At 51.7% G+C, this 24,992-nt stretch overlaps 1 protein-coding gene across 1 annotated transcript; it reads left to right on the top strand.

Annotated features, from left to right (window-relative positions):
* Nucleotides 1–3,032: 3,032 nt before the first annotated feature.
* Nucleotides 3,033–24,379, top strand: E2F2 (E2F transcription factor 2). Its single transcript, XM_081145134.1, has 7 exons — nucleotides 3,033–3,711; nucleotides 9,078–9,183; nucleotides 11,231–11,450; nucleotides 12,232–12,390; nucleotides 13,715–13,829; nucleotides 15,765–15,957; nucleotides 20,838–24,379. Exons 1-7 carry the CDS (start codon nucleotides 3,460–3,462, stop codon nucleotides 21,101–21,103), a joined length of 1,311 nt encoding a protein of 436 aa, XP_081001260.1. The 5' UTR covers nucleotides 3,033–3,459; the 3' UTR covers nucleotides 21,104–24,379.
* Nucleotides 24,380–24,992: the final 613 nt, after the last annotated feature.

Raw genomic sequence — 24,992 nt, forward strand, 5'->3', positions numbered from 1 at the left:
TTGTGGATATGAAGCCAGTAAGCAAAGCCTGGATACAAGAAAGTGTAGAGTATGTCAACATTAGGAAACATCCACACCTGTGGAGAATTTGTATGAGTTTATTTAAGCCAAACTGACAGCATATGACAGGGGGTAAGGTCTCAAATGCTCCAAGATAATAACAGTTTGGCAGCTTCCTCTATGCATTTGAATTTATGTGGAGGTGAGAGAAAGCAGCATGGAGCTGGATTATAGGACAGTTAGCAAGACCATGTGCTCTCTTGGGGGTTAATAGCCCCTTTCAGGGGTGCTACTTCTGGTTGCGATTAAAGGTGTGTTTGCCCAGATGCTCGAGAACTATGGACAGGGCTTGCTTCAAACTTTTCACTAAAGAAGTTACAAGTTCTGGGGCGTGACTACCCACCATGACCTGCCCAGTTAGGAATTTATGATCAGATCACCCTGGGAGGTTACTTTCCTTAGAACTCCTTTTTTTGGTCCACAGGCATGAATGGAAAACTGCAAGTATTTTAGCTCGATTCCATGTGAGGGCCTGTCTGGTTCATCTCACACAAACTTTAGCTAAAACATATTAAGTACCTACTATGCATGCACCCCTCTGAGGATTTTATATCCAACACCTGTGGTCCCCACAGTAAATGGAAACATCATTTCTGCCATTCCCATTGCAGAGATGAGGAAGTTGAGGTTCAGAGAGGTCCAGTGGCCAGACCAAGAATAGAACACTAGGGGTGGGTGGAGCAGGAATTCAAGTTCAGGGAGGCAGACTGCAGACCTGTGCCCCACACCTTTTGCAGGAATTAGTTCCCAGGCAGTGAAACTCTAAAGCCAACCCCAGCTGCCCGAAACTCAACCGCAGAGAGCTGGCTCTCAGCCCCCTTGCTGGCTCTCTTCTTTCGTCTCAGCCCCACCCTGCCACCCCCATTTCCCTTCCTGGCCCTGGGGCTCTGCTTCTTCCCCAAACCTGCTCTTCTACAATTTCTTCCAGGTTCCCACATCTGTAAAATGGGAATAAAAAGAGTGCCTGTCTCAGAGGGGTGTTATAAGGATCAGGGGAGATGCCCAAGAGCTTGGAGCCTGGCACACAGTAGGTTCTCATAAATATTAACAATCATCATCACCACCATCGTTTTATTTTTTTTTCTTTCTGTCTTTTTAAATTTTTACCACCACCATTTTAATAGTGTCTCTGAAGTCCTGTGAAATAGGCATTATCCCTGTCCGATGGTTGAGAGGTGAAAGCAGCAGTTCGTCCAAGGTCACTCAGCTAGGAAGTGGAGAGTGGGACTTGAATCCACTCTTTGGGACTTGCCACTCTTTACTGGGAAGAGGAGTGGATCAATCATATAGTCAATATTTATTACCTACCTTCTGCATGTAAAACCAGGCTCTAGATGGTAAGGGGCATTCAGAGGGAGTTCCTACTACATCCTTTGAGGCAGAAGGGTTGAAAGTGGAAGAGATGCTCTGGTAAAGGGGAGGCAGGCAAGGAATGCTTCCTGGAGGAGTTGACGCTTAAGCTGGGCCTTGACGGACCAGGGAAACATGTAGAACGGAGTGAAGGGGTCTGGTACTGGAGATGGCAGAGATGTAACTACAGCTGCCATTTCTTGACGTTCCTTATGAACCAGGCTCTATGCCGAGGGCTTTACATGCATTATCTCATAAAATTTCCCCAGAATCCTATAAGGTGGTTGTTACTAGGGCTGAGAAAACCTAGGCTCCGAGACTTTACAAAACTTGCCTGTGGTCACACAGCTAGTAAAGTGACAGGGCCTGGGTTTAAACCCGAGGCTGTCTACTTGTCTACTACAAAGTCTGGGCTCTTAATCACCATGTTACTGCCACCTCAGCCTCACTATCTGAGGATGAGGTCTAGGTATTAAGCTGGGTACTGACCCTGAAGGGCTACAAACGCCAGGCTCAGACGTGCAAAACATCACGCGGCACCGGGCAGGAACCGGCAGACCTGGAATTTAACAGCAGCTTCCAGCAGCTTTGCCATTCGCTAGCCGAGGTCACTCCTCTGCGCCTCAGTATCTCTAAATTGAAGAGAAGAGGAATGTAAATGGATTATCGACAAAGGTTTTGAATGAGGGAGGGAGGCTCTTGTGACAAAAGGGATTGCTTAGGAGAAACCTGCAGATATTCAAATATTTACTGAGTGTTGGGCTCTGGGAATAGGACTGTGAACAAGACAGAGCTCTGCACTCTAGACACCCCCCTCCACCCCCACCCATGCCTACCAGGGGCAGGGCACAGCCTGGGAGAGCTGGGGAGGAACCTTTTACTGGAACAAACAAGGGCTCAGGAGCTGGCCTGTCCCAGATTAGACTGCTAGCTCTCAAATCAGCAAATCTCCCCATGTGACCAAGTTACCCAGCCTCGCAGACGCTCCATCTTCCGCAGGAAGATCCTCATTCCTCTTCCCAGGGATTGTTGGATTAAATAAAATAAAACAACACTTGTAACCATCTGGCAGGGCGCTCAGTAGATGCTAGTGTCCCCCTGCTAAGAGGTGTGTTAGGCTCCGTTCCTCGCCCCCGCCCCTCCCCCACCCCTCACCTGCCAGGAAAGAGAACAGGTTCCTGGCTTTCATTTTAGTGAGAAAAAGGGTGGAAATGCATATATGCCCGCTGAGCGACCATGCCCAGTAACAAAAGGCCCTCCAGCGTGGGTGAGGTACGGTTGGGTCCGGGCTCGGGGCTGGGCTGTCGCCGCCCCGCCCCCGGGGATTCGGGGCCGCCGTCCCGAGCGCCCCGCGCCGCGCGGCGGCTCCTGCTCTGCCCCGGAACCGCCCTCCCGCCCCGCTGGGCCCGCGACCGCAGGTGCGCCTGTCCCTTTAAGCGGCGCAACTCCTGTTGCAATCGCCGCCAGGGGGACCGGTCCTTTCCGGAGGGCGGAGCCTGCGCTTGTTGCAGCAACCAATTGCAGCGCGGCATTTTCCGCGGGAGATCCGAATTTCGCGGCACGCAGTTTGGCGCTAAAAAAAAAAAAAAAGAAAGAAAAAAAAAAAGGAGGCAGAGAAAAGCTCGGGGACTACGGAGTGAGGCAAGAAGGAGTCCGTGCCGTCGGTCCCCCTCCCCCGTCCGAGCGCCTCGCGTCCGGGTCGAGCCCCGCGGGCACGCCAGAGACCCCTCCCCAGAGCCGCAGGACCCCAGGCGCCCAGGCCCTCAGGGGCGCGGCGCCGGCCCGGGTCGCCGCAGCCCTCGGGGCGGGGCGGCCCCTGGCTGCGCGGCCGCCGCAGTCGCAGCCGCGGTGCGGTCTCCTAGCCGGGATCTCCAAGCGCCGCTCCGCTGGGCCGCGGGCCAGGAGGGGAGGGTCCGGCCTTGCCCCGCAGGCGTCCATTGGCGGCTTCCCCTGGCCTCCGCACCATGCCGCGGGCCGTGTGAGCCGCCACCGGCTCCGCAGCGCGCCGGTGCCCGCGGGCGCGCCAGGGGAGGGGGCGCCGCGCTCGCCATGCTGCGAGGGCCCGGGGCCCAGGCGCCGGCCTCCGGGCCGCCCCTGAAGGCGCTGCCCGCGGTGAGCCCCACCGAACTGTGGGCGCCTGGCCTCGGCAGCCCCCAGCTCTGCCCGGTCACCACCACCTACTACACCTCGCTGTACCCGCAGGCTGTGCCTCCCGCTGCGGTGTCCCGCACCTGCCTCGACGCCACCCCCCACGGACCGGAGGGCCAAGCTGTGCGGTGCGTGCCGGCTGGCCGGCTGCCGGTAATTCTGGGGACCCCTTCCACCCCCACTCCACCTCTTCCCCCTATGCTTTCGGGGTGTGGGAAAGGAGGGAGGGGCGCCTGGGATCCAGTTTGAGTGAAGCAGGTAGAGTTTGGGGAGGAAGAAGGGGAGCTTTCAGTTTCCAGAATAATCCAATACCCCCAATGGAGAAGAGCCCTTCATTTTCAGATTTGGGATGAAATAAACTCATCCATTGGAATGGAGTGGAATGAACCTGAATTGGGAGTGTGGAGACCCAACCCACTATCCCTAGGGCACCCTGTGTAACCTTGGGGAAGTTCAGGGAGCCAACTTTGCTGTCATTCATTCATTCTTCATTCATTGTTTGGCCCAGTAACCGGTACTGGGCACCTGCTATTGTGCTGGCACAGAGCTAGGCCTGCAGATACTGTAGGGACTTTAAAGTGTGTGTGTGTGTGTGTGTGTGTGTTGGGGGTGGGGGGGGTGGGGTCTTTCAGGTCCAGTATGGCTTGGAGAGACTCCAAATTTTCCATCCAGCCAACTCTCTCCCAATTATTTGCCCTGGGCCCTCCCCCAGGCCCAGTCTTCCCTCCCAGCCAGCCAGTAGCAGGTGCAAGTTGGGGGCAGCTCCCTGTTCCCTCCTCAAGCCCCCAATCCTGCTGCCAGGGAGGGCTCAAAGTGTGGTGGCACTACAGGGTGTGTTTTGTGGGAGCGGAATTCCTGGATGGAGTCCATGTGAATCTAAACAACCATAGGGTGAGGGTGGAGTGGGAAAAGCCCTAGGGGAATGGGGGTGGTAGTTGGAGAGCCTGGTTTCTGGTCTTAATTTCCACCAATTCACTGTGTGTCCTTGGACAAGTCTGGGCTTCAGTTTTATTTTCTTGAAAATGTGTGTGTGCACTGGAGTAGCTGTGGGGCTAACTCATCTCAGGTCACTTCCAGCTCCAGGGCCCGGGTTTTGGAAGCAGGCTCCAGGAAGAGGTATTGTAGGTTTCTTAGTTGTGAGTGAATAACTTCAGGTACAGGAACAAGGTCACGCCCTTCAGAGGCATCTGGTCAGACCTGTGTCAGCAGGCACAGACCCCCAGCCATTTCTGGGTGCAGGTAGAGCCCCAACTCCCTGCTACCAGAATCGTGCTTTGCCCATATTCAAGGCTTTGACCTTTCCAGAGCCCCTTCCTGCATATCATTTCCAACTTGGAAGGAGAGCTGCTCCCATTTTACAGGTCAAGCAGCCAAGGATAACTAGAACTGGGTATCTATCTTGTGTTCAGCATTTTACAGCCAAAAACAGTTTTGAACCCTGTGAAGTAGATGGCATTAATAGCTCCATGTCGCAGGGGAGAACTGAGGCTCAGAGAGAGGATGTCACCTGTCCAAGGCCATGTAGGGAGACGTATGACCCACAGGCAGGTGATCATTAGTCTCTTCTCTGCAGCCTTGACCTTCCCCAGTATGGCTTAGCTTGGGAGCTGGGCACTCCCCAGGGCTGGGCTCAGTGGCTGGCCCTGGTTCCTCTGGCCAGCTGCTTTCAGGCACCCAGGCGGAGTTTCAGCAACAGCTGTGGTTTTGAACTGCTGCCCTCCCAGAGGAGCCAAGTGCATCTGTTTGTACCTCCCCCCCAGAGGGGCTCAGTAATCACAGCAAGAATGGCTCTCTTTTTCTGAAAGCCTGTTGTGTGCCAGGCACTGCTTGTCACTCTTCATTGGTTATCTTGGTCAAGATTCCTGGGATGAGGCATCTTACAGATGAGGAAACTGAGCAGAGATGTGAAGTCACTTGTCCGAGTAACAAGCCAAGAGGTGGGAGAGTCTCCTTGCATCATACCACCCTAAAGGCCTACCAGGCCCAGAGTCCCTCTCCTGTCAGTCCTCAGATGCATGGTGCCCCCAGCCCTGTGTGCAGGCCTTGGCCCCCTGCTTACTCATTTTACTAGGGTGTGACCTGGAGCAGCTCCAAACCCAACCCTGGGTGTGGCCACTTGCTTTGTGGCCTGGCTGCAAAGTGCAGGGTGAGCAGGATTTGTCAGTGAGCTGCTGTTTAAAGGGACCTCAGGCACTGCCCAGGGATGGCAACCAAGTTCAATGGCAGAATGAGGGCCAGAGCCCAGGCCTCTGTACTCCCTGTGGAGTGCTTTTTCCACCACTCTCTGGAGAAGGCTTGGGATGATTATCTGTTGAGTCCCTAACCAGCCTGGCACACTGCACCATTGTCTTTCATACCTGCAAGAATCTGTGAAAAGGGTGGGATTCTGCACTGCTCTCCCTTCCTTTTAGTGTCGCTATGTTTTCCAAATTTCCTCTGAGAATCATGAAAGAAAATCTTAATGAACAACCCTACAAGGTGGGTCGGTTGAGGAAATGTGGGCTTAGAGGGGTGAGGTAGTGGATCCCAAGCTGGGATCTGGAAGTGAGGCTCCCCACCAAGGCCTTACACTTGCTCCTGCCCCCATTATCTCACCTAGGACTTGGGCCTAGGAGAGGCCTGGCTCTACTCCCTGTGTGACCTTGGGCGAGTCACTTCCCCTCCAAGCCCCACTTTCCTCACCTTGCTGCCTGTAGAGGGGTAGTGTCTGGTGGGCTCTGGCCTTCTCCTCTGGGGCAGCCTAAGAAAGGAGCTCTGCTCATCTCCCTTGGGATTGGCTGGGTGGCTTGGAATCTTAACCTGGCCTTTAAGAAACAGCCAACGGGGCTACCTAAGAGGGTGTAGGATAGATCCAAGCTGGCCCCTGGGTGTGGTCCCAGACTTTTGCTCTTGGCACATCCCTGTCTTTTCAGTGTACCTCTGAACTTTCCCCCTCCTGGTGCCCCTGGGGCTTTAGTGATAACAGCTCCCCTGCGTGAGCAAAGTGCTTTGTTGACTGTCTCACTAAATCCTCAGCAGAGGCCTAGCAGCTTATCCCCATTCTACAGGTGGGACTCAAGAAGTCAACTGCCTGGGCCAGTTCACCCAGCTAAGAAGTGGGGTGGGAGAGCTAGATGGAACCCAGGTGGGTCTGACTCCAAGGCTTGTGCTCAGCCTCTCCTTGGTCCTCACGTCCTGGGCTTGTCCTCTGCTACTTGTGTTCTGCAGGCTCAGGCATGAGCTGACCTTTCTCTGGGCAGTGCACAAAGGTGTCAGATGTCCTTGGGTGAGGGACACTTTGCTGCTTGGGGACTGTGAGAGTGCAGGATAAGGGCGAGAGAGAGTGAACAAAAGGGAGAGGGCTGGTGTGTGTGTGTGTGTGTGTGTAAAGTAAAGTGATGGGAGCAGATGGGTATAGCTAGGCCTTGGCCCAAATTCCAGCAGATTCTGAGGGAATGTGTGTGGATGGAGCTGAGGCAGGCTGGTACATGGCTTTGGAATCAGACCTGGGTTCACACTCTGGCTCTGCCCTTTGTCTGTGTGACCTTGGGCACATGGCTTAACCTCTCTGAGCCTCTACTTCTCTGCCAAGAGAGATTGCCAATACTGATGTTGCAGGACTGATGAACACATGATAGGCCCAGCACAGGTACTCTGTTCAGGTCGTCCCTTCTCTCCAGTGTGCAGGTAGTGAGGTTCTTCCTGGTACATTCTATGAATTCAGCAGGGGCTGGCTTCTGTTGGGTAGGGGAGGTCATTGGGGTTGGAGAGATTCTGGGTTGCCCTACCTCTGTCTCAGATAGAACTCAGCCTGACTTCCCTTCTGTTCTCTGCTCTTGGCATTCCTTTTGAAGGATTGGATGAAGGATTCTGGGATCAATAACCTTGATCTGGATTGATAAAGGCCTTGGAGCTCACCAAGTCTCAGTTACTTGAGCCGTAAAATGGGGGTTAGTGGTGTTGGGAAGATTCAGTGAGGTGATGAATGTTGGGGCATGGACCAGGGCATGTGGATGATCTTGGTGAATGATTGGGCCATTTTCTAGAGACAAGATGGGGCCAGAGCAGGTCGCCTTCCCTGGAATCTAGGATATGATCAGCTGGGAGGTTAGAAAAGGAATATTCCAGAGAAACTTAAAGAGGAATGAGCAGACAGGCATTTGCATTATGTCCAGGTCTGAGTAGGTATGGAGGAGAGAAATATCATATTTAGGCTGCTCAGATCAATCCAGGAAGACTTCCTGGGGGGGGGGGTGCAGAGGGGACCGTAGAGCAAGAAGAATTGTCATCACTTCCCACACCTGTCAGCCCAGCTGTGCTCAGCAGCGGTTAGAAGCATCAGCCCTGCCGAGCATGACCTCACCGCCAAAGGTTAAAATAGGCCTCTCTGTCCCAACCAGGGTAAGGCTGACTGGGGGAGGGGGAGAGGAAGAAAATAGACTCAGCAACCCCCAGAAGAGTGTGTCAAGAAAGAGGCTGAGATTGGGTTTTAGAGAAAGGACTGCGTTTCCTGAGCATCTAATGCATGCTGAGCCACTTTCTGGCTGAGCACTTTCTGCCCCATTTTACCGAAGAGGAAACTGAGGCTCCTAGAAGTGGAGCATTTCCCCAAATCACACAGTGAGCTGGGAGATGCAAGCCCAGGTCCCTGACCCCAGTGCTGCAGTGCCCCAGTGCCCTAGCCCTGCCCCTGCCCAACCCTAACTAGGAGAGAGGCCCCTTCCGGGCCAGTGCAGCTTCTGGTCCTAATGGGGCGGGTGGCACTGGGGTGTAGAGGAGCAGATGGGTCTGTGGTTTGATTTCCCCAGCAGGTGTTTCCCAAGCTTGGCGGGAACAGGGAGGGGGAGCAGGGGGACCTCAGCTGCTTGTCCTTAAGACAGGGGAAGGATTCATTGTCTGTCCCTCTCCACAAAGAAAGAATGGCAAATGGAGTCTATTCAGGAGGCTCTGGGGCCCTTGAGCTGGAGCCCAAACATGGGGGTGGGGGATGTTTGCACTGCTTCCCAATGTGGGCACCTCCCTGAGGTGTGGCACCGATCCAGGAAGTCCCCTGGGCCTGGGCGGATGCCCGGCTCCACCCTGATAAGGGCCAGCTGTGGGGCTGTGATGGGCACCCAGTCTGGCTGGGCCAGCTGCTTCTGCAGGGGGGGGCCTCTCCCCAGTCTGATGTGGTTTAGGCCCCACCCACTCCTTCCTGCATCATCCTCTGTACATGGAGGGGAGGGGGCAAATGTAGAAGTGACCTTGTGGCCTGTTACTAAGGAGCTCTGAGCTCTTGGCCGGACTGGCTTTGGTAGGATCTCAAGTGCCTGGGCCTCAGAGGATGGGAGTATTGTGTGCCTCTCAGAAAATAGGACTTCCTTCCCCTCACAGGTCACTTTTCAGGTCATTGATATTTCCTTACCAAGTATAGTGATGTTTCACCAGGACTAGTGGTAAACTGAGGCAGGAAGTGTCTGCTGGTGGCCTCAGTGCTTTGGCTGTACATTGGGGAAAGGCTGAAGGACAAATGATTCTCAAACTCTGCCTCTCTCTCCAAGGCCAAAAGGAAGCTGGACCTGGAGGGGATCGGGAGGCCTGCGATCCTGGGATTCCAGACTCCCAAGGGGAAGTACATTAGAGTGGATGGCTTCCCCAGCCCTAAAAGTAAGTTGTGCTGATGGGGCATCTGGGGACAGACTCAGGAGACTGGGGGTGGGGTGGGCAGGGGCAGAGGGCAGCAGCCCTACCCAAATCATCAGGAGTAATATTTGTAGCACACTTCCTGGTGTATAAAACAGTTTCCTGTATGTTCCCTCTGGATCCTGCCAGGTAGGCAGGATTACCCCTCTTTTACTGATGAAGCAACTTGGGACTCAGAGCTTGAGTGTTTTGCCCAAGGTCACTCTGCTGGTAAGTGGAGTCCAGACTACAACCTAGTCTTGTATTGCTTCTCTCACACTATACCCTGCTCCTGGATTCTAAATGTGATGACCAGCGATTTGTTTGGGAACTTACTATTTTTGTTCAACCTGGCCTTTTCTAAAGAGAGAATCCAGTGCAGAGAGGAGCAGAGTCTTCCTCCCACATTCAGACAGAGAGCTAAATAAGGGATTCAGGGAAGTGAAGCTTGGGTCAATCCAGCCCATGCTACCTCAGAGTTTTTTAAGATTCAGAGGCTGCCCAGGTAGTGACTCCCTAAAACTAAGGTGGAGGGATTTTCTGCCTCAATATTTGCAATTAATATTCTGGTTAGAGTGGGATTCAGCACCTGTGATAGGGAGGAACACTAATTTTGGGGGGTCAGAGGCCTAATGAAGAAGGTATGTGACTGGGTGGGAAGCATGAGGGTCAGGCATTTGGGGACCTGGCAGGGCTGTGGCCACTCCTCTTCTGTGAACCCTAGTTGTCTCATCTGTAAAACGAGGTACAGCTAGATCAGGAATAGCACGAAAGTTTCCTTTCCAATTGATTGGTGGAAGCTGTCCAGAGCTCTTTATCAAAGGGTACTAAGTGCAGTTATCAATTAGTAATGTCTGCCATGGGTGCAAAAATTGAAAAAATAGCCCATGTGCCAAATACTTGTCATCTGTATGTTAAGGGTTCTTAAAGTCTCCTTCTTGAGGAATCTGAGACTCTCTAAAACTCAGTTTCCTGAACTAGTTTGGACATTAACTTGCTCTATGACTTGCAAGTGACTTGATTGCAAAAGCTCTCTTGTGGTTTAAGATGTTGCAGCTGAGATGTGGTCTTGTGACATCAACTTCATTAAGAAAGGGACCTTTTCATGAACCTGTCCCATTTGATATTGTAGGATTCATCTCAGATAACCTTGGGCTGCATATAGAAAGAAAAGGCAAGTCTATAAGAATGTTCTCAAATCCAAGCTCATCATTCCCTCCCTAATCTAATTCCAAATTCCTGACGTAACTGGCAGGATAGGGTAATGGTTAAGAAGGAAGACTTGGAGCCAGACTGCTTGGATTTTAATTCCAGCTTTGCCACTTTCTAGCCGAGTGAGCTGAGCAAGTTACTTAACCTGTCTGTGCCTCAGTATTCTCATTTATAAAATGGGGATGGTTATACACCAAATTTATAGAATGCTGTAAGGATTAAATGTGTTGTATATGGAAAGTGCTTAGAACAGTGACCTACATTCAGTAAGTATTTGCTGGTGTTTTGTTGTTTTTTTTTAAATATATCTTTATTGATTTCTGAGAGAGGAAGGGAGAGGGAGAGAGAGAGAGAAACATCAATGATGAGAGTCATTAATCGGCTGCCTCCTGCATTCCCCAGACTGGGGATCAGGCCCGCAACCCAGGCATGTGCCCTGACCAGTAATCAAACCGCGATCTCCTGGATTCTAGGTCGATGCTCAACCTCTGAGCCACGCCTGGCCAGACGCTCTTGTTGTTGATGGTGGTGATATGGCGGCCCTAAACTGTGGTGGAAAGGTCCTCTGAACCAGGAATTAGGACACTGGTTTCCAGCCCTGACATTGCCCTTGACTGTGAGACCTTAAGCAAATCACTTTCCCTCTCTAGGTATCAGGCTCCCTGTTTGGACAATGGTAGTGAATGACCCCCTGCCTCACAGTGCTCTGTAACTGGAAAGTGGGTGCCCATGTGAAGGGTGGTACTGAATGGGTCCAGGTCAATGAAGGATGCTCCTTAGTCTGGCCTCTCAGCAGTGACTGGGTCCCTTTCCTCCTCAGCACCCAAGTCCCCTGGGGAGAAGACTCGGTATGACACATCACTGGGGCTGCTCACCAAGAAGTTCATTTACCTCCTGAGTGAGTCCAAGGATGGGGTCCTGGACTTGAATTGGGCTGCTGAGGTGCTGGACGTGCAGAAGCGGCGCATCTATGACATCACCAACGTGCTGGAGGGCATCCAGCTCATCCGCAAGAAGGCCAAGAACAACATCCAGTGGGTGTGAGTGCCAGGGCTGGGGCTGGTGACACCAATGGGTGCACGTGCTGGCGGTGGAGCCAGGAGTGAGGGCTGAGAGCAGCATCCAATAGGCACACGTGCTAGGGCTGGAGCCAGTGTATCTAACACGATCTCCTGGACCCTAGGGCGGTGCTCAGAGCGCTGCGGAAGAGCAGGTGTATATGGAGGAGCAATAGTAGGAGGGCAGGGCAGGGGCAGGGTGGGGAATGCTTTCTAGTATGTGTAAAGCCAAAGAGGACTGCATCCTCGAGTCAGGGATCCCAAGATTTCCCTCTTCTAGTTTAGGGAAGTGCCCTGGGAGCTGAGAAGTAATAACCCAGACTCCTTCCAGCTCAGAGATATGAGTGCTCCAGGCTCCTCTCCTCACTTCTACAAGGTCTTAAAGAGCAGCCCTGCAGCCCCTGGCATGAACCCTAAGATAACCCAAGCAGGGGGTCAGGACTGAGGTCATTCTAGCTCCCTGCCATTTGGGGGGAGGCTGGGACAGGGTGGACAGAGTTGAAAGCCCGCCACAAGTGGGGTCATGCCCTGATTTGTTTCTTTTTCCTAGCTCAACCCCCCAAACCTCAGTGTTCAGTTCCTGGCAGCTCCCTGGAAGCTAGACAGGACTGCTGATTTGCACAACCCAGGAGCACCCTTGGGGACCATGTGAATGGCCTCATCCTGGGGTGTTACACCATCTGTGCAGCTCTGCACAGCAGTCCTTGGGTTGGGGTCCCTGGTTGTGGACCAAGACTGACGCTGAAGGGCTGCTCTGTTACAGGGGCAGGGGAGCTTTTGAAGACCCCACCCGGCCTGGGAAGCAGCAGCAGCTGGGGCAGGAGCTGAAGGAGCTGATGAGTACAGAGCAGGCCTTGGACCAGCTCATCCAGAGCTGCTCTCAGAACTTCAAGCACCTGACCGAGGACAAAGCCAACAAGAAATATCCTCTTTGGATGGGAGGTTGTCAGGGAGCTGGGGCCTGCTTCATGCTCATATCTACCCAGAGTTGATACAGTGCCTCCCTCAGGGTCTGGCACATCTGCATATCTGCTTTATCCTTTCTGGGGAGCTATTCCTCCTGACTATTGAAGTTATTTTCTCATAGTAAAAGCAAGACAAGTGCATTTCTTTAAACCTGCAAAGTGGAGAAAAGAGGAATAGCTGCTACCATAACATAGCCATTGTCCTTTAACCATACACAGACTATTATTTAAATATAGCCTGTGACTGCTGTATGTAACATTTTATATCCTGCTTTTCTGTGCTTTGCATATTACCATAGACAGTTTACGTGGTTACAAATCCTTCCTCACTATTTGGTTGAGCCATATGAAATGGTTGATATTGAACCTTTTTTTAAAAATATCTTTTTATTGATTTGAGAGAGAGGAAGGGAGAGAGAGATGAGAGACAATCATTGACCTACTGCCTCCCACACGCCCCCTACTGGGGATCAAGCCCACAACCCGGGCATGAGCCCCTACCAGGAATCGAACCCTGACCTCCAGGTTCATGGGTTGACGCTCATCCATTGAGCCACACTGGCCGGGCCTTGAACCATTTTTTATCTATAAAAACAGCAATCTCATGTGGTTTACCTAATATTTAAAATAGTTTGAGAATGTCTTACTCAGACTACACTCTGGTTTGTTGATAAGGCCTGAAATCAACATTTAGATCTGTTCTGGATTTCTGCTTTTATGAAGTGACACAACAATGAATCCCTTCGTATATAGAACATTTTCCTATGTTTTAACTTATTTCCCTAGGTCTTAAGATTAAAATGATCAGATCACAGAGCATAGACTTTGCTAAGGTTTTTCATATATTTTTTCCAAATAGTTTCATCATCTAATTGGTTTTGAGATAGGACCTTGTATTTTTAGAAGGATGCTAGGCATTGTGAGAAATTTAAAGAAATAAGACATGTCTTCCTTACTGAAAATCAGCAAGTGCAATAAAGACAGAATTACAAACAAAAAAAGAGACATGTCTTCCTGTCTTCTCTAGTTTGAGAAATGAAGCCTTTTATGTAAATTCTGATAAAAGGCAGCATTAAAAAAATGATTTATATCCTCATTTGCTTTCTAAAGGGATCCAAAGTAGCTTATGATATTAAAAGGACAGGTTGCAGTTTGGGGTTATTTCTAAGCTAAATAAGCAGTGAGAAGAAATGTTCAGAGGCCTGGGCGAGGTGGGTTGGATCCATGTTTGGACGGCTGGGGGTGTGAATTCTGACTTTCCTTGACTTTCCTGCCCCCTACACTGGCCTATGTGACTTACCAGGACATCCGTGCTATTGGCACCTTTAAGGAGCAGACAGTGATCGCTGTCAAGGCTCCTCCACAGACAAGACTGGAAGTGCCCGACAAGAGCGAGGTGAGAGGGGAAGCATTTGGTGGAGAGCAGGGTTAAGAGGGTCCCGGGCAGCTCTGCAGGCTCTGTCCCCAGCACTGTCCAGCTCCAAGCTACCCCAGTTCATGCTGGTGCCCACAGCAAGATTGATGGTCTCTGACTTGGGGCAGAAATGACAAGCTGGAAAGGGTAACAGATTCTGACCTGAGGAAAACCTCTGTTTCTGGTTTCTTTCTGCATCCCACCAGCCCCTGCATTCCTGCACACATTCATGTGTGTGCCCACACACAGCAGTGTTAGTGCTCACAACAATACTTTCATGTCGACCATGCTGTCCTGGATTAAAGATCAAAATTCTTCTTTTTTAGATTGATTTTAGAGAGGAAGGGAGAGAGAGAGAATCAAAGATCGGCTGCCTCCTGCACTCCCATTACTGGGTGGGTATTGAGCCCGCAAACCCGGGCATGTGCCCTGACGCGGAATCAAACCGGTGACCTCTCGGCACTCAGGGCGTTGCTCAATCAACTGAGCCACACCAGCTAGGGCCAAGGCCAAAATTAACACTCCCTGTGAGGCTTTCTGTGCTCTGACCTCTCCAATCTCCTCTCACATGCTTCCCTTCTTCTCTGTCTTTGCTTTAGCCACAGACCTACCTACAGTTTCCCCGCCACACTAAGCTTGTCCCCAGTACAGGACCTTCACACATGCTGTTCCCTCCAGCTGAAATGCTCTTCCCTCTCTCTGCCTGGTTTACTGCTATTGATCCTATAGAACATCACTTCCACAAGGAAGCCTTCCCTGATCACCCCCAGGCTTCACAACCACCTGTGCTTTCCCACCACACTTAGCCTCCATTCGCCGGAGTATTTGGTGCTTATGTGACGTTATTCTGTTTTGTCCATTAGAGTGCAGACTCCACAAAAGTATGTCCTCTCATCTGGTACCCCCAACCCAGAGCAGCATTAAGGCTCAAGAAATAATTTGTTTAATGGAAGAACAGTAAGATAAATAAGGCCCTACCCCCACCACCTTGGGGGAGCTCCGAGCTGAGAGGGGAAAAGACCCAAGCCAGCAGTGATGCTGTGCTTTGCGGGCGGGGAGGAAGGCGGGTTGGAGGAAGCACCCGAAAATGGTGACAGTTAAACTAGGTCCTAAAGAATGAATAGGGTTTTGTTTTTAAATTAAGTCTTATTTATTCACATGTAGTTGTACACAATATTGTGTTAGTTTCAAGTGTACAGTATAATGACTTGGCAATTATATACCTTACAGTGTGATCACCACACTACGCTGCTGGTGTGTGGTAGACAGAGGCAGGGGTGGGAAAGCCAAGAATCAGGACTCGTGGTTACAAGCACCAGAAAGGCCCAGGGGGAACATGAGGGTCGCAGGCAGAGCTGGATGCGGGGGCTCACATTATGGCCAAGTTCACCGCGCTCTCCATCTCTCACTGTGCCCTTCTCTGTGCTGACTCTGTTCCCAGGCGGGCTCTCCCCTGTGGCAAAGATAGCTTTCATGACCCCAGCTCAGCAACCCCAACGGGAGGGGAGCTTCCATTTCCAGGTCCTGGGCCTGATGCTGGTTGGACCAACCCAAGTTATGTGCCACCCTGCACCAGTCACCGTCACTCTGACTCTCTCATCTCGCATCCCAGGCTCACCCAGTGGAGCTGGGGGAGAATGCCGCCTCCCCTCCCAATTACATGACTTGAGAGAGGGGCAAGACTGATTTCCCAAAGGAAAATCCAGGCATCCTCCCTAAAAGAAGGGGCCTGGGGCCAGACAGGCAGAGCAGCAGATGTTCACCACAGGCCAGACGGAGCAAGCCCGAGTGCCCAGCACAGGAGTTGAGCTTGTTCTCATGAGTGGTGGAAGCCACGTGTGTCCGTCCATATGCACTGATCCATGAGTAAGTGTGCAGCTGCCCAGAGCCATGACCTGGCTTCTCTTCCTTCTCCAGGAGAACCTGCAGATACATCTGAAGAGCACGCAGGGGCCCATCGAAGTCTACCTGTGCCCGGAGGAGATGCAGGAACCAGACAGCCCTGCCAAGGAGCCCGTCCCCTCCACGTCCACCCTCAGCCCCACTCCTGACTCTGCCCAGCCCAGCAGCAGCACCAACCCTGGGATCCTGGAACCCACGGCATCCCCAGGTAGGGCCCTCTGTCCAGAGGGACAGGAGGTGGGGCGTGCAGCTGGCCTTAGTTTCCTCTTTCATGTCAACATCTGTTGGGTAGTGGCTGGAGGTCTGGTCCTGCCTTGTGCGTGCGCGTTGCTCTCTGCGCTCTAAAGCACGCGCATTCCTCGTCTCATTGGCAGGCAGATCCTGCTTCAGGGAGGGGGAGCCAAGGGGCTTGGATTTGAAGCCCAGCTCTTCTACTTACCAGCTCTGTGACCTTGGATAAGTTATTTAACCTCTCTTTGCCTCAGTTTCCTCATCTGTAAGTTGGGCCTAGTTGTTAATAGTTTCTACTTCCTAGGTTGTTGTGAGAATTAAGTGAGTTTAATACAAGTAAAGCACTTAGAACTGTGCCTAGCAATAAATGTTAGCTGTTATTGTCATTATTACTGCCACGGCCATCACTACTGCTGTGACAGCTACTAACAGCAAAGCTCCTGGCTCTCTATAAGCCCACAGTAAATGGAAACTATACGTTTTCTGGGGAAGGCTCAACACTTTCTTGGTCAATAATAACAGATTTTTTGAACCATGACCATACCAGGTACACCCATTTCCACATTACTTCTCACAGCAGTTCTTGAGGTAAGTTTTATTACTCCCAGTTTACAGATAGTAAACTGAGGCAGAGAGGTGATGTGACTTGCCCCAGGTCTCCGAGCTGGGAGACAACAGAGTTGTGTCTTGAAGCTTAGTGTCTACATCCTAGCCCAAGTGCTGTCTCGAGGCACAGAACAAATCAGGGCAGGGGATCCTGGCTCAGCCTTGGCTGGGAGGTGGACGGCACAGCTGAAAGCTGCTACACTCAGCAGCTAGAATGAGGCAGCTGCCAGGGAGTAAAGAGGTTGGAGAGGTCCCCAAGGGTTTCCCAGGGAGGGCAGGAGTCCGGAAAGAGTAGAAATGGGAACCTGTGAAGGCCCCTCTACTGGAATGGTTTTTGCCCTTTCCTGGGATCACGTATCAGGGCAGACTGGCAGGATTCTTCAAGGCTGTGTAGGCTGGTGATCCACCTTTTGTGTTCTTAGCAGCAGAATTTCCCTAAGTAGAGCCCTAGTGTTTAAACAAATGCAAAGCGAGAACTGATCTGATAGAAGAGACATGTTTGGGAGGGTCTATAGAACACAGGTTGGATTCCACGTCTTTATTTAACTCAAGGATTGATAAACTATTGTCTGCAGGTCAAATGTGGCCTGTTTTTATATAGTTCATGAGCTAAGAATGGTTTCAATATTGTTAAAGAGTTGTAAGGGAAAAAAGAAAATAAAGTGACTGTGACAGAGACTGTAAGTTTCCTACAAAACATAAAATACTATCAGCCCTTTACAGAAGTTTGCTGACCCCTGATCTAACTCAACCCTTCAGTTTTCATATGAACACAACAAGCCCAGGGAAGACAAGTCACTTCCCTAAGGTCACACAGCAAGTTGGTGATAGAACTTGGGCAACAACCCAGACTCCCAACTCTTCTCTAGTGATCTCTCCCGTGTCCTGGCCTGGTCGGGGGACCAGGGCTTCTCCCTTCACCAGCCATCTGTCCCTCAGGGCACCTCCCAGTGCCTATCTCCAACTCCAGACCTGTGCCCCGCCCTGTTCTCCCTCCTGCTTCGTCTGCCTTCTCACTCCACTGTCAACAAGTGCACTGCTGTCTAAAGTTACAACTACTTTCACTTCAGTTGTCCTCTGAGACCTTGGGCACGGGGGAGGGGGGGGAATTACGAAGTAAGCAAGGGCAAGGTTTTTGCTTCAGTTGTATAGCTTGAGAGGCTGAGGCTCAAAAGGAGTAGAGGCTTATAAAGAGCAGTTGGTGGTGGGACCAGCCCAGAAGCCAGCTCTGACTACCTTTGCTATGTGGCCCCTTAGTGTTATCCCTGCTGAAGGGAGCAGGGGGATCTTTCTGGATGGTGTACGCACATGCACACACTCCATGTTCTGGCCTGGAGCAGGGTCATTGTGAGGCCTGAGTGCCTGGGGTCTCGCCCACAGAGGACACTGTGGTCTTGGGCCCAGGTTCTGGCTCTAGTTTGGCATCCCAGGGGAATCGCTAATCCATTTGGGGCCTCAGATTCTGTCATCTGTAATGAAAGGGGTTTGAACGGGAGTCATCTCTAATATCCTTCCAGGCTCTGATGTTCTGAGCTAAACCTAAATGTGGCTGATGGCACAGGAGTTAAAATTGGGAGACTCGGGTTTGAGTCTGTACCTTACCTCCTGTGACTTGGTGACAGTGGGCAAGTCGCTTTAACCTCTCTGAGCCTCTGTTCCCACATCTCTAAAATGAGGACACTGGAAACTCCCTCATGATCATTGGGTGGGTTACAGTGTGCATGTGATTTTTCTTTTTTTAAATTATCTTTATTGTTGAAAGTATTACAGATGTCCCCTTTTGGAATGTGATTTTTTTAAAAAGCTTATGTGAGCCCTGGCCAGTGTTGCTCAGTTGATTGGGTGTCATCCTGTGCACCAAAAGGCTGCCAGTTATATTCCCCGTCAGGGCTCATGCCCAGCTTGCAGGCTCGATCCCTGGTGTGGGGCATGCAGGAGGCAGGTGATCGATGTTAAGCTCTCACATTGATGTTTCTCTCTCTCCCTCTCCCTCCCTCTTGCTCTAAAAATTCAATAAACTATTCTTTAAAAATTTTTTTTAAACAAAATAAAAAAGTAAAAAGCTATGCGAACTGAGCACCTACTGTGTGCGGTTTGGGAGATACGGAAGTGAATACAAGCCATTCAGAGTGAGGTGAAGGCACAGATGTGACAAAGAGTAATTCTCTTCCGGATCTGATAAACCCCGAGAGAGAGCAAGGTCCTGCCGGTAGCAGAGGCTCTCACACGTGTTACCCCAGCTACTGCTTCCAGCAACTCACTGAGGTGGATCCTTATTTTTTCTTGTGATAAAACTGAGGTGCCGGGTCCTACAGCTGGTGATGTGGGGTCTGAGCCCAAGTCCTTCCCAGTCCCGAACCAGGCCTCTTACTATAATACCTGCAGGCTCCTGCAACGAGATAAACAAACATTTGGGGTGGGGTTTTGTTTTTTCATTTTAATACATTTAATTGACTTCTTTGAGCCTCAGTTTCCTCATCTGTAAGTAGGGGTAACAACACTGACGCTTGAGTGTACTAGGAGGTGAAACGTGCCTCTGCCTGAGAGCAGAGCTGGGCCCAGCGAGCCCTCAGGAAATGGGAGCCTTTGTAGTTATTGACAAGGGGCAGCGTGCAGACCTGATGCGGGGCTTCTGCACACCCGCCGTTCTTTACCTGCACTTACCACCTAATCCTCTCAGCAACCCTCTGAAGTTGGTACAGTCATCCCCGTTTTAGAGGTGAGGAAACACAGGCTCATAAACGTAAAGTCACTTGCCCACAGTCACGCAGCTAGTGAGGCCAAGGAGTCAGTGTTCCAAGCAATGCTTGGTTGGGCTTTAAGGAATGACCCAAACGGTGAGATTCTAGGCATTGGGATATATTTGGCAGTGGGTTTCTGTATTTCTGTGCCCTACTCCACATCTCTGTATAGGAAATCACCTTCTTTCCTCTACATGGAGTTGAACTTGGTGTCTGAAGAGTAGCTGATGGCCAGTGCGCTAGAGCGGTTGAGTGTGAGCTGTGGGAGGGCGGTAGGCAGGGGCCAGATCATGCAGAACCTTCTCAGCCCTGGTAGGAACTTGCATTTTATTTTAAGTTCTCTTTATATCAGAGCATAGACTGCAAGGGGCAAGAGTCGAAGCAAGGTGACTGCCAGGAGGCTCCTGCAGTGGCCCTGGCGGGAGAGGAAGGGGCTGGGACAGGGATCCAAGCAGTGGAACTGAAGAGAAATGGACAGCCTGGGGAATTCGTGCGGTTGTGGAGACGAACTTGCTGCTGGATCGGATGCAGGGGAAGTGGCAGGATTACAGGATCCTTGGGCCTTTTGGCCTGGGCGAATGAGTGGGTGGTGGTTCGTTCATTGTGAGTGAGCACAGGCAACTCGAGGAATTTTACTCTGAAGGGGAGTGGTAACATGGGCTGGTAACGGGAGAGTCATGAGGTCAGAGACGGATGCTTTTTTTGATGTTGATTTTTAGAGAAAGAGAGAGAAACATCGATTTGTTGTCCCACTCATTTATGCATTCATTGGTTGACTCTTGCATGTGCCCTGGCTGGGGACAGAACCCACAACCTTGGCATATTGGAACAATGCTCTAACCAACTGAGCTATTCAGCCAGGGCGAGAGGGTGCCTTTTTTTTTTCTTTAATCTTCACCCTAGGATATTTTTTTCCCATTGCTTGTCAGAGATCGTGGAAGGGAGAGAGAGAGAGAAACGCAGATGCGAGAGATACATCAATTGGTTGCCTCCAGGGCGCCCTCACCAGGGCCAGGGATCGAGCCTACTTGAGTATATGTGCCCTTGGCTGGAATCGAGCCTGGGACCCCTCAGTCCTTGGGTCGACACTCTAGCCACTGAGCCAAACCGGCTAGGTAATGGGAGGATGCTTTTTTAAATACAGGAGTTATTGGAGTATGTCTCTGTGTTGATGGGAATGATCTAGAAGAGTGAGAGAAATTGATGGTGCAGGGGGGAAAAAAAGATTTCCGGGACAAGCGCCTTGATGGTGAAGGAGGGTGGGTTTTGAGAGCAGGAGACCCCAGCCACTGTGAGACAAGAGAGGATAGTGCAGGAGAGTGAGGGCAGGTGTTAGAGCTGGTGCCGGGAAAGGGAGGGTAACCCTGTGCCACTGGGTGTGGGGCAGGGTGGGAGAGCAGAGAAGGGTACTCAGTTATCCAGAGAACCGGAAGGCTGTTCTTGTGCTCCGAGGTCTGACCAGAGGCTCTGGCACCCGGGCCAGTCATAACCCTTGTCTTTTTGTCTCCAGCGCCACTGCTGACTTCCCAGCAGGTCCTGCTGCCACCAGCATCCCTTGTCCCTCTGGAGGCCACTGACAGCATGCTGGAACTGCCACACCCTCTTCTGCAGCAGACCGAGGACCAGTTCCTGTCCCCAACCCTGACAGACAGCTCCCCTCTGATCAGTTTCTCTCCGCCCTTGGACCAGGATGACTACCTGTGGGGCCTGGATGGGGGCGAAGGCATCAGTGACCTCTTTGACTCCTATGACTTTGGGGACCTGCTGATTAATTGAGTCACCCTGCCTGCCCCCAGCAGCTCTGCCACTGTCTCTACCTCCTCACAGACAGACTGACAGGCCCTCTGCCTGCACGGGGACATTGGACACAAGATGCTACCCTTGGGGTATGGGGGTCTCCTCTCCTTCCTGCTCCCCCTTCCTGCCAGCCGAAGCTGTCAGGGGGGTTTGTGGAGGGTATGGGTGAGGATCATATCAGGGTTTGGGTCCTGTCTTTCGTAGTGGAAGCTGGGCCTGGGAAGGCCCATTTAGCCTTCTGACCTCTAACATGAAGGGCCACAGATGAGATGACCAGGTCCAGGGAAAGGCCCTGCCACTGCCTTTTGAGGGGTAAATTGAACCCTCAATTTATTGAAGAGCACTTACTGCATTGGTATTTATTTCAGGTTGAGTTTTGTTTGTATGTTTTCCCTGAGTTTTAGCAGGGACATTGTTCTAGATCTAGTAAGACTTCTCAGACAGGCCCAGCACTGTCTGCTGTCCAAGGGCAGCCCTGGGCTTCCAGGGACCCAGGCCGGCCCCCTGATTTTCCCACCACGGTGGGGACAGGGTCTCTGAGGGGCCATCCAGTCTGCTGGCCAGATCACTGCACTTCGGCTCCTAGTTCTAGTAAGCGGTAGCTGAGGCCCCAGCCCTGGCTTCCTGGTCTCTGTTCTCCAGATGGTTCCAAGGAGCCATCCCAGCGCAGGTGAATTGAAACTCCTGAGGAAACAGAACCAACCAGTTCAGGAGCCTCCCTCCCTGTGGAATTCCTTATTTCCCTCCCTTAGAATGTAAAAGATGATCCTTCAGGGAGACCCGGACGCCCCTGAGGAAGCAGGGACAGGAGAGTGGAGGCGGCTGCAGTGGCTGCCCCAGGCACCTCTCCGTTTTTGCCTCTTGCTGGGATGGGCTGTTTTACACTGAGGACCTGGGAGGCGGAGGCGGAGGCAGAGGCCAGTGCACCGTGGAGAAGGGTGAGATTAAACAGGAAACTGCCAGCACTCACCCCCTTCTGTAGCCACCGGTATCCTCCCCCTTTCTGGAAGGATGTTTTTTTTGCTTTGTTTGTTGAAGGGGTGATTCTTTAAGGACATCCTCCCCCCAGCTCTCACAAACTCCCAGGGACAGAGGTGACCAGGGCTTGATGGCATGTTGACTCCTTTTGTCACAAGAATGCAGGAGAGGTGGCAGAGAGGGGTCTTCACTGCACATCAGACCTGGGCAGCTAATGGAGAGATGGGCTTATGTTACCTCTTCAGACCTGGGGTTCTGAGAAGGTCTTTTGGCCTCACCCTGCCCCCCCCAGAGGTTTGACCATCCCCCATTGTCCCTGTAGGGGGGTGGGGTGGACAGTCAGCTCTCCTCTCCCACCCAGCCTGGGGTTGGGGTGCTCTGGGCTGAACCAAGGCTGTACCTTCTAGACATAGACAGCCAGGGGCAGTGGTCTGAGAGGCCCACTACCCACCTACCCTCAGGGAGCTAGGTCTCCTTAGAGGCTCAGCTGGGCAGCACTTTTCTTTTTTTTAAGTTTGTAGCATTAAGTTGTTTTAAAATATGAATTTGGCCTTGTGGGATTGCTCTTGAGCTGACCAATGGGTATCTGAAGTTTTGGAGGTGGGCTTCTTTGGGGCTGGGGTCCAATGTGAGCTAATGCCCAGCTGATGACAGTTGTGCCTTGCCATTTGCAGGTCAAAGATGCCCAGTTCTATAAACAGGGCTAATTTTGTATGATTTACAGAAGTGCTTTTGGTCTTTCCTCCTCCACAGCTCCACAGGGCTCTCATCAAAAGCCTATTTTGAAGCCCAGCATGCCCAGGGCCAAGGGCCCACTTTGGCCCGTGCGGGCAGGCGGGGCCGCATGGAGGGTTTGGGCATGTGGGGCTGGAGGTGGCCATGCTGTTCAGGGTTCTTTGCTAGGCTGCTGTCAGCCACTTGCCATCTCTGAGGATGGGGATGTTTGCCTTCCATGCCTTGGGCTCTCTCTAGAGCAGGGGTGGGGAAACATTTTTCTGCCAAGGGCCATTTGGGTCTTTATAGCATCATTCGCAGGTCAGACAAAAAATTATCAACTGGAAAATCAGCCTGCTGTATTTGGTCGAACGTTTAATTAACTCGCTCCTAACGTGATGGCTGGAACTGCCTCTCTTTGGTGCGGCCTTGCCAGGGCCAGACCATGGGCCAGACGTTCCCCGCCCCTGCTCTATAGCTTTCTCCTAGAATTAAATCAGAGAAAAGGAAGAAGAGGCCTGTAGGACCCTCCGGGAATGAGTTTCATGGTGAAGTCTGGCCAGAATTCAAGTTCATTCTCCAAAGCCCCAGCCGTAGGGGTGGACTGGGGCTGCCCCGTGGGCCCATGGCCTATATTCTGAGCAGTTGCTCCTGCCCCCTCCTGTGTTGTTCCCTGCCCGGCCCAGAGGCTGGACCACCCAGGCGAAGCCTCAGGCTCAGGGTAGGAAACAAGTTCAAGCCTCTTTCTTACCAGTGACACTTGGAAACCTCCCAAGTTCACACAAGTGCTTTAAGAGCGCATTTTGAGGGGTATTCCCTTTAGAGGCCAGGTAAGCTTTAAAACTAGGGCAGAAGAAAAACCAGTTTCTTTCTAAGGTATATTATTTCTGCCAGGAAATTCCCCAGCCTCACTGTCAGCTCCTAAGTCACCTGTATCCCCAGGGACATCAAAGGCTCCGGGCTCCGGGGAACCCAGTAGTATTAAATTGTTGAGTAGAGTCTAAGAGATTTCTGAAAACCAGGGACATGCTCCCACGTCCCTTCCCGTTGAAAGTGTCAGCTAGACCAGGGTGGTGTCCCTTCACTGCAGCGATGGGGAAGCTCCTGAAGCTGGCTCTAAGATAGTTTGGGCTTTACTTTTTCTTTCCAAGTGTTCTCAGCATCAGTTCTGCACAGTGTTTAGAGATTTTAGTGACAGAGTTTGGATGTTCTGTGTCCAAGCCTTGTGTGGTTTATGCATCTGAAGTGAAAGCCTTTGGGGGTTGTTTGCAAGCAGCTTTCTGGTTCTCATTGTGTCCTGAGTCCCCACCTCATCCCAGTACCCTGTTCTCCCATGAGGACCCTCAGTAACCAGAAGCCCGGCCAGCCTGGGTGAGTGAAGGAGCCTTGTATGTGGCACGTGTATCTCGAGGGGGAGCAAATCCGAGGGAACCTGGTCTCTGTGCTGGGACTCTGTACGGGTCACTTACTCCGGCCTGGTTTCACCCTGGGTCCTACTTTGATGAGCACCATGTAAACCTCCTTGTGTTGTGATCATCAGGCATTAAACAGCAACTCTGGGCACCTTGTCTCTGTTGTGCTTTCTGAAGATCATTACCAGGGGGGATCTGGTCCTCCCAGGTCGGGCATGGAGACTATCCTAACCAACTGGTTGATTTCTTCCCAGAAACAGCCTCCCTTTTCCACACTGGTTTATTACCATGCCTGAAATCTCACCATTAAGACACTGAAGCCCTAGCTGGTTTTGCTCAGTGGTTAGAGCATCGGCCTGCAGACTGAAGGGTCCCGGGTTCGATTCCAGTCAAGGGCACATACCTCAGTTGTAGGCTCCATCCCTGGCCCCAGATGGGGCGCCTGCTGGAGGTAACCAAGGGATGTGTCTTTTTCACATCAATGTTTCTCTCTCTCCCTCTCTCTCCTTTCCACTCTCTGAAAAGCAATGGAAAAAATATCCTCAGGTAAGGATTAAAAATAAAAAAAAATAAAAACTCTAACTTAAAAAAACACACACTGAAAAGTTGGCAGCAACCACATCTAAAATGTGAGCACCTGCCCTGCCCTGCCGGCATCACCTCTGACCTGGGCGAATTCAGCAGCTGCCCTAATATTCTCTCTGCGGCCCAGGCTTTATCTCATCCCTTCTAGCAGTGCTTTTCACAGTGTCCTCAGACCAGCA

Source organism: Miniopterus schreibersii, assembly GCF_964146895.1.
Source record: "Miniopterus schreibersii genome assembly, chromosome: 8".
In the NCBI taxonomy this organism is placed as follows: domain Eukaryota; kingdom Metazoa; phylum Chordata; class Mammalia; order Chiroptera; family Miniopteridae; genus Miniopterus; species Miniopterus schreibersii.

Bases quoted from the DNA above. Each gene is read 5' to 3' on its own strand.
- E2F2 (XM_081145134.1), top strand. From the start codon at position 3,460: ATGCTGCGAGGGCCCGGGGCCCAGGCGCCGGCCTCCGGGCCGCCCCTG. The intron at 3,712-9,077 runs GTAATTCTGGGG...TCTCTCTCCAAG, and splicing joins TGCCGGCTGGCCGGCTGCCG to GCCAAAAGGAAGCTGGACCT. The intron at 13,830-15,764 runs GTGAGAGGGGAA...TTCCTTCTCCAG, and splicing joins AAGTGCCCGACAAGAGCGAG to GAGAACCTGCAGATACATCT.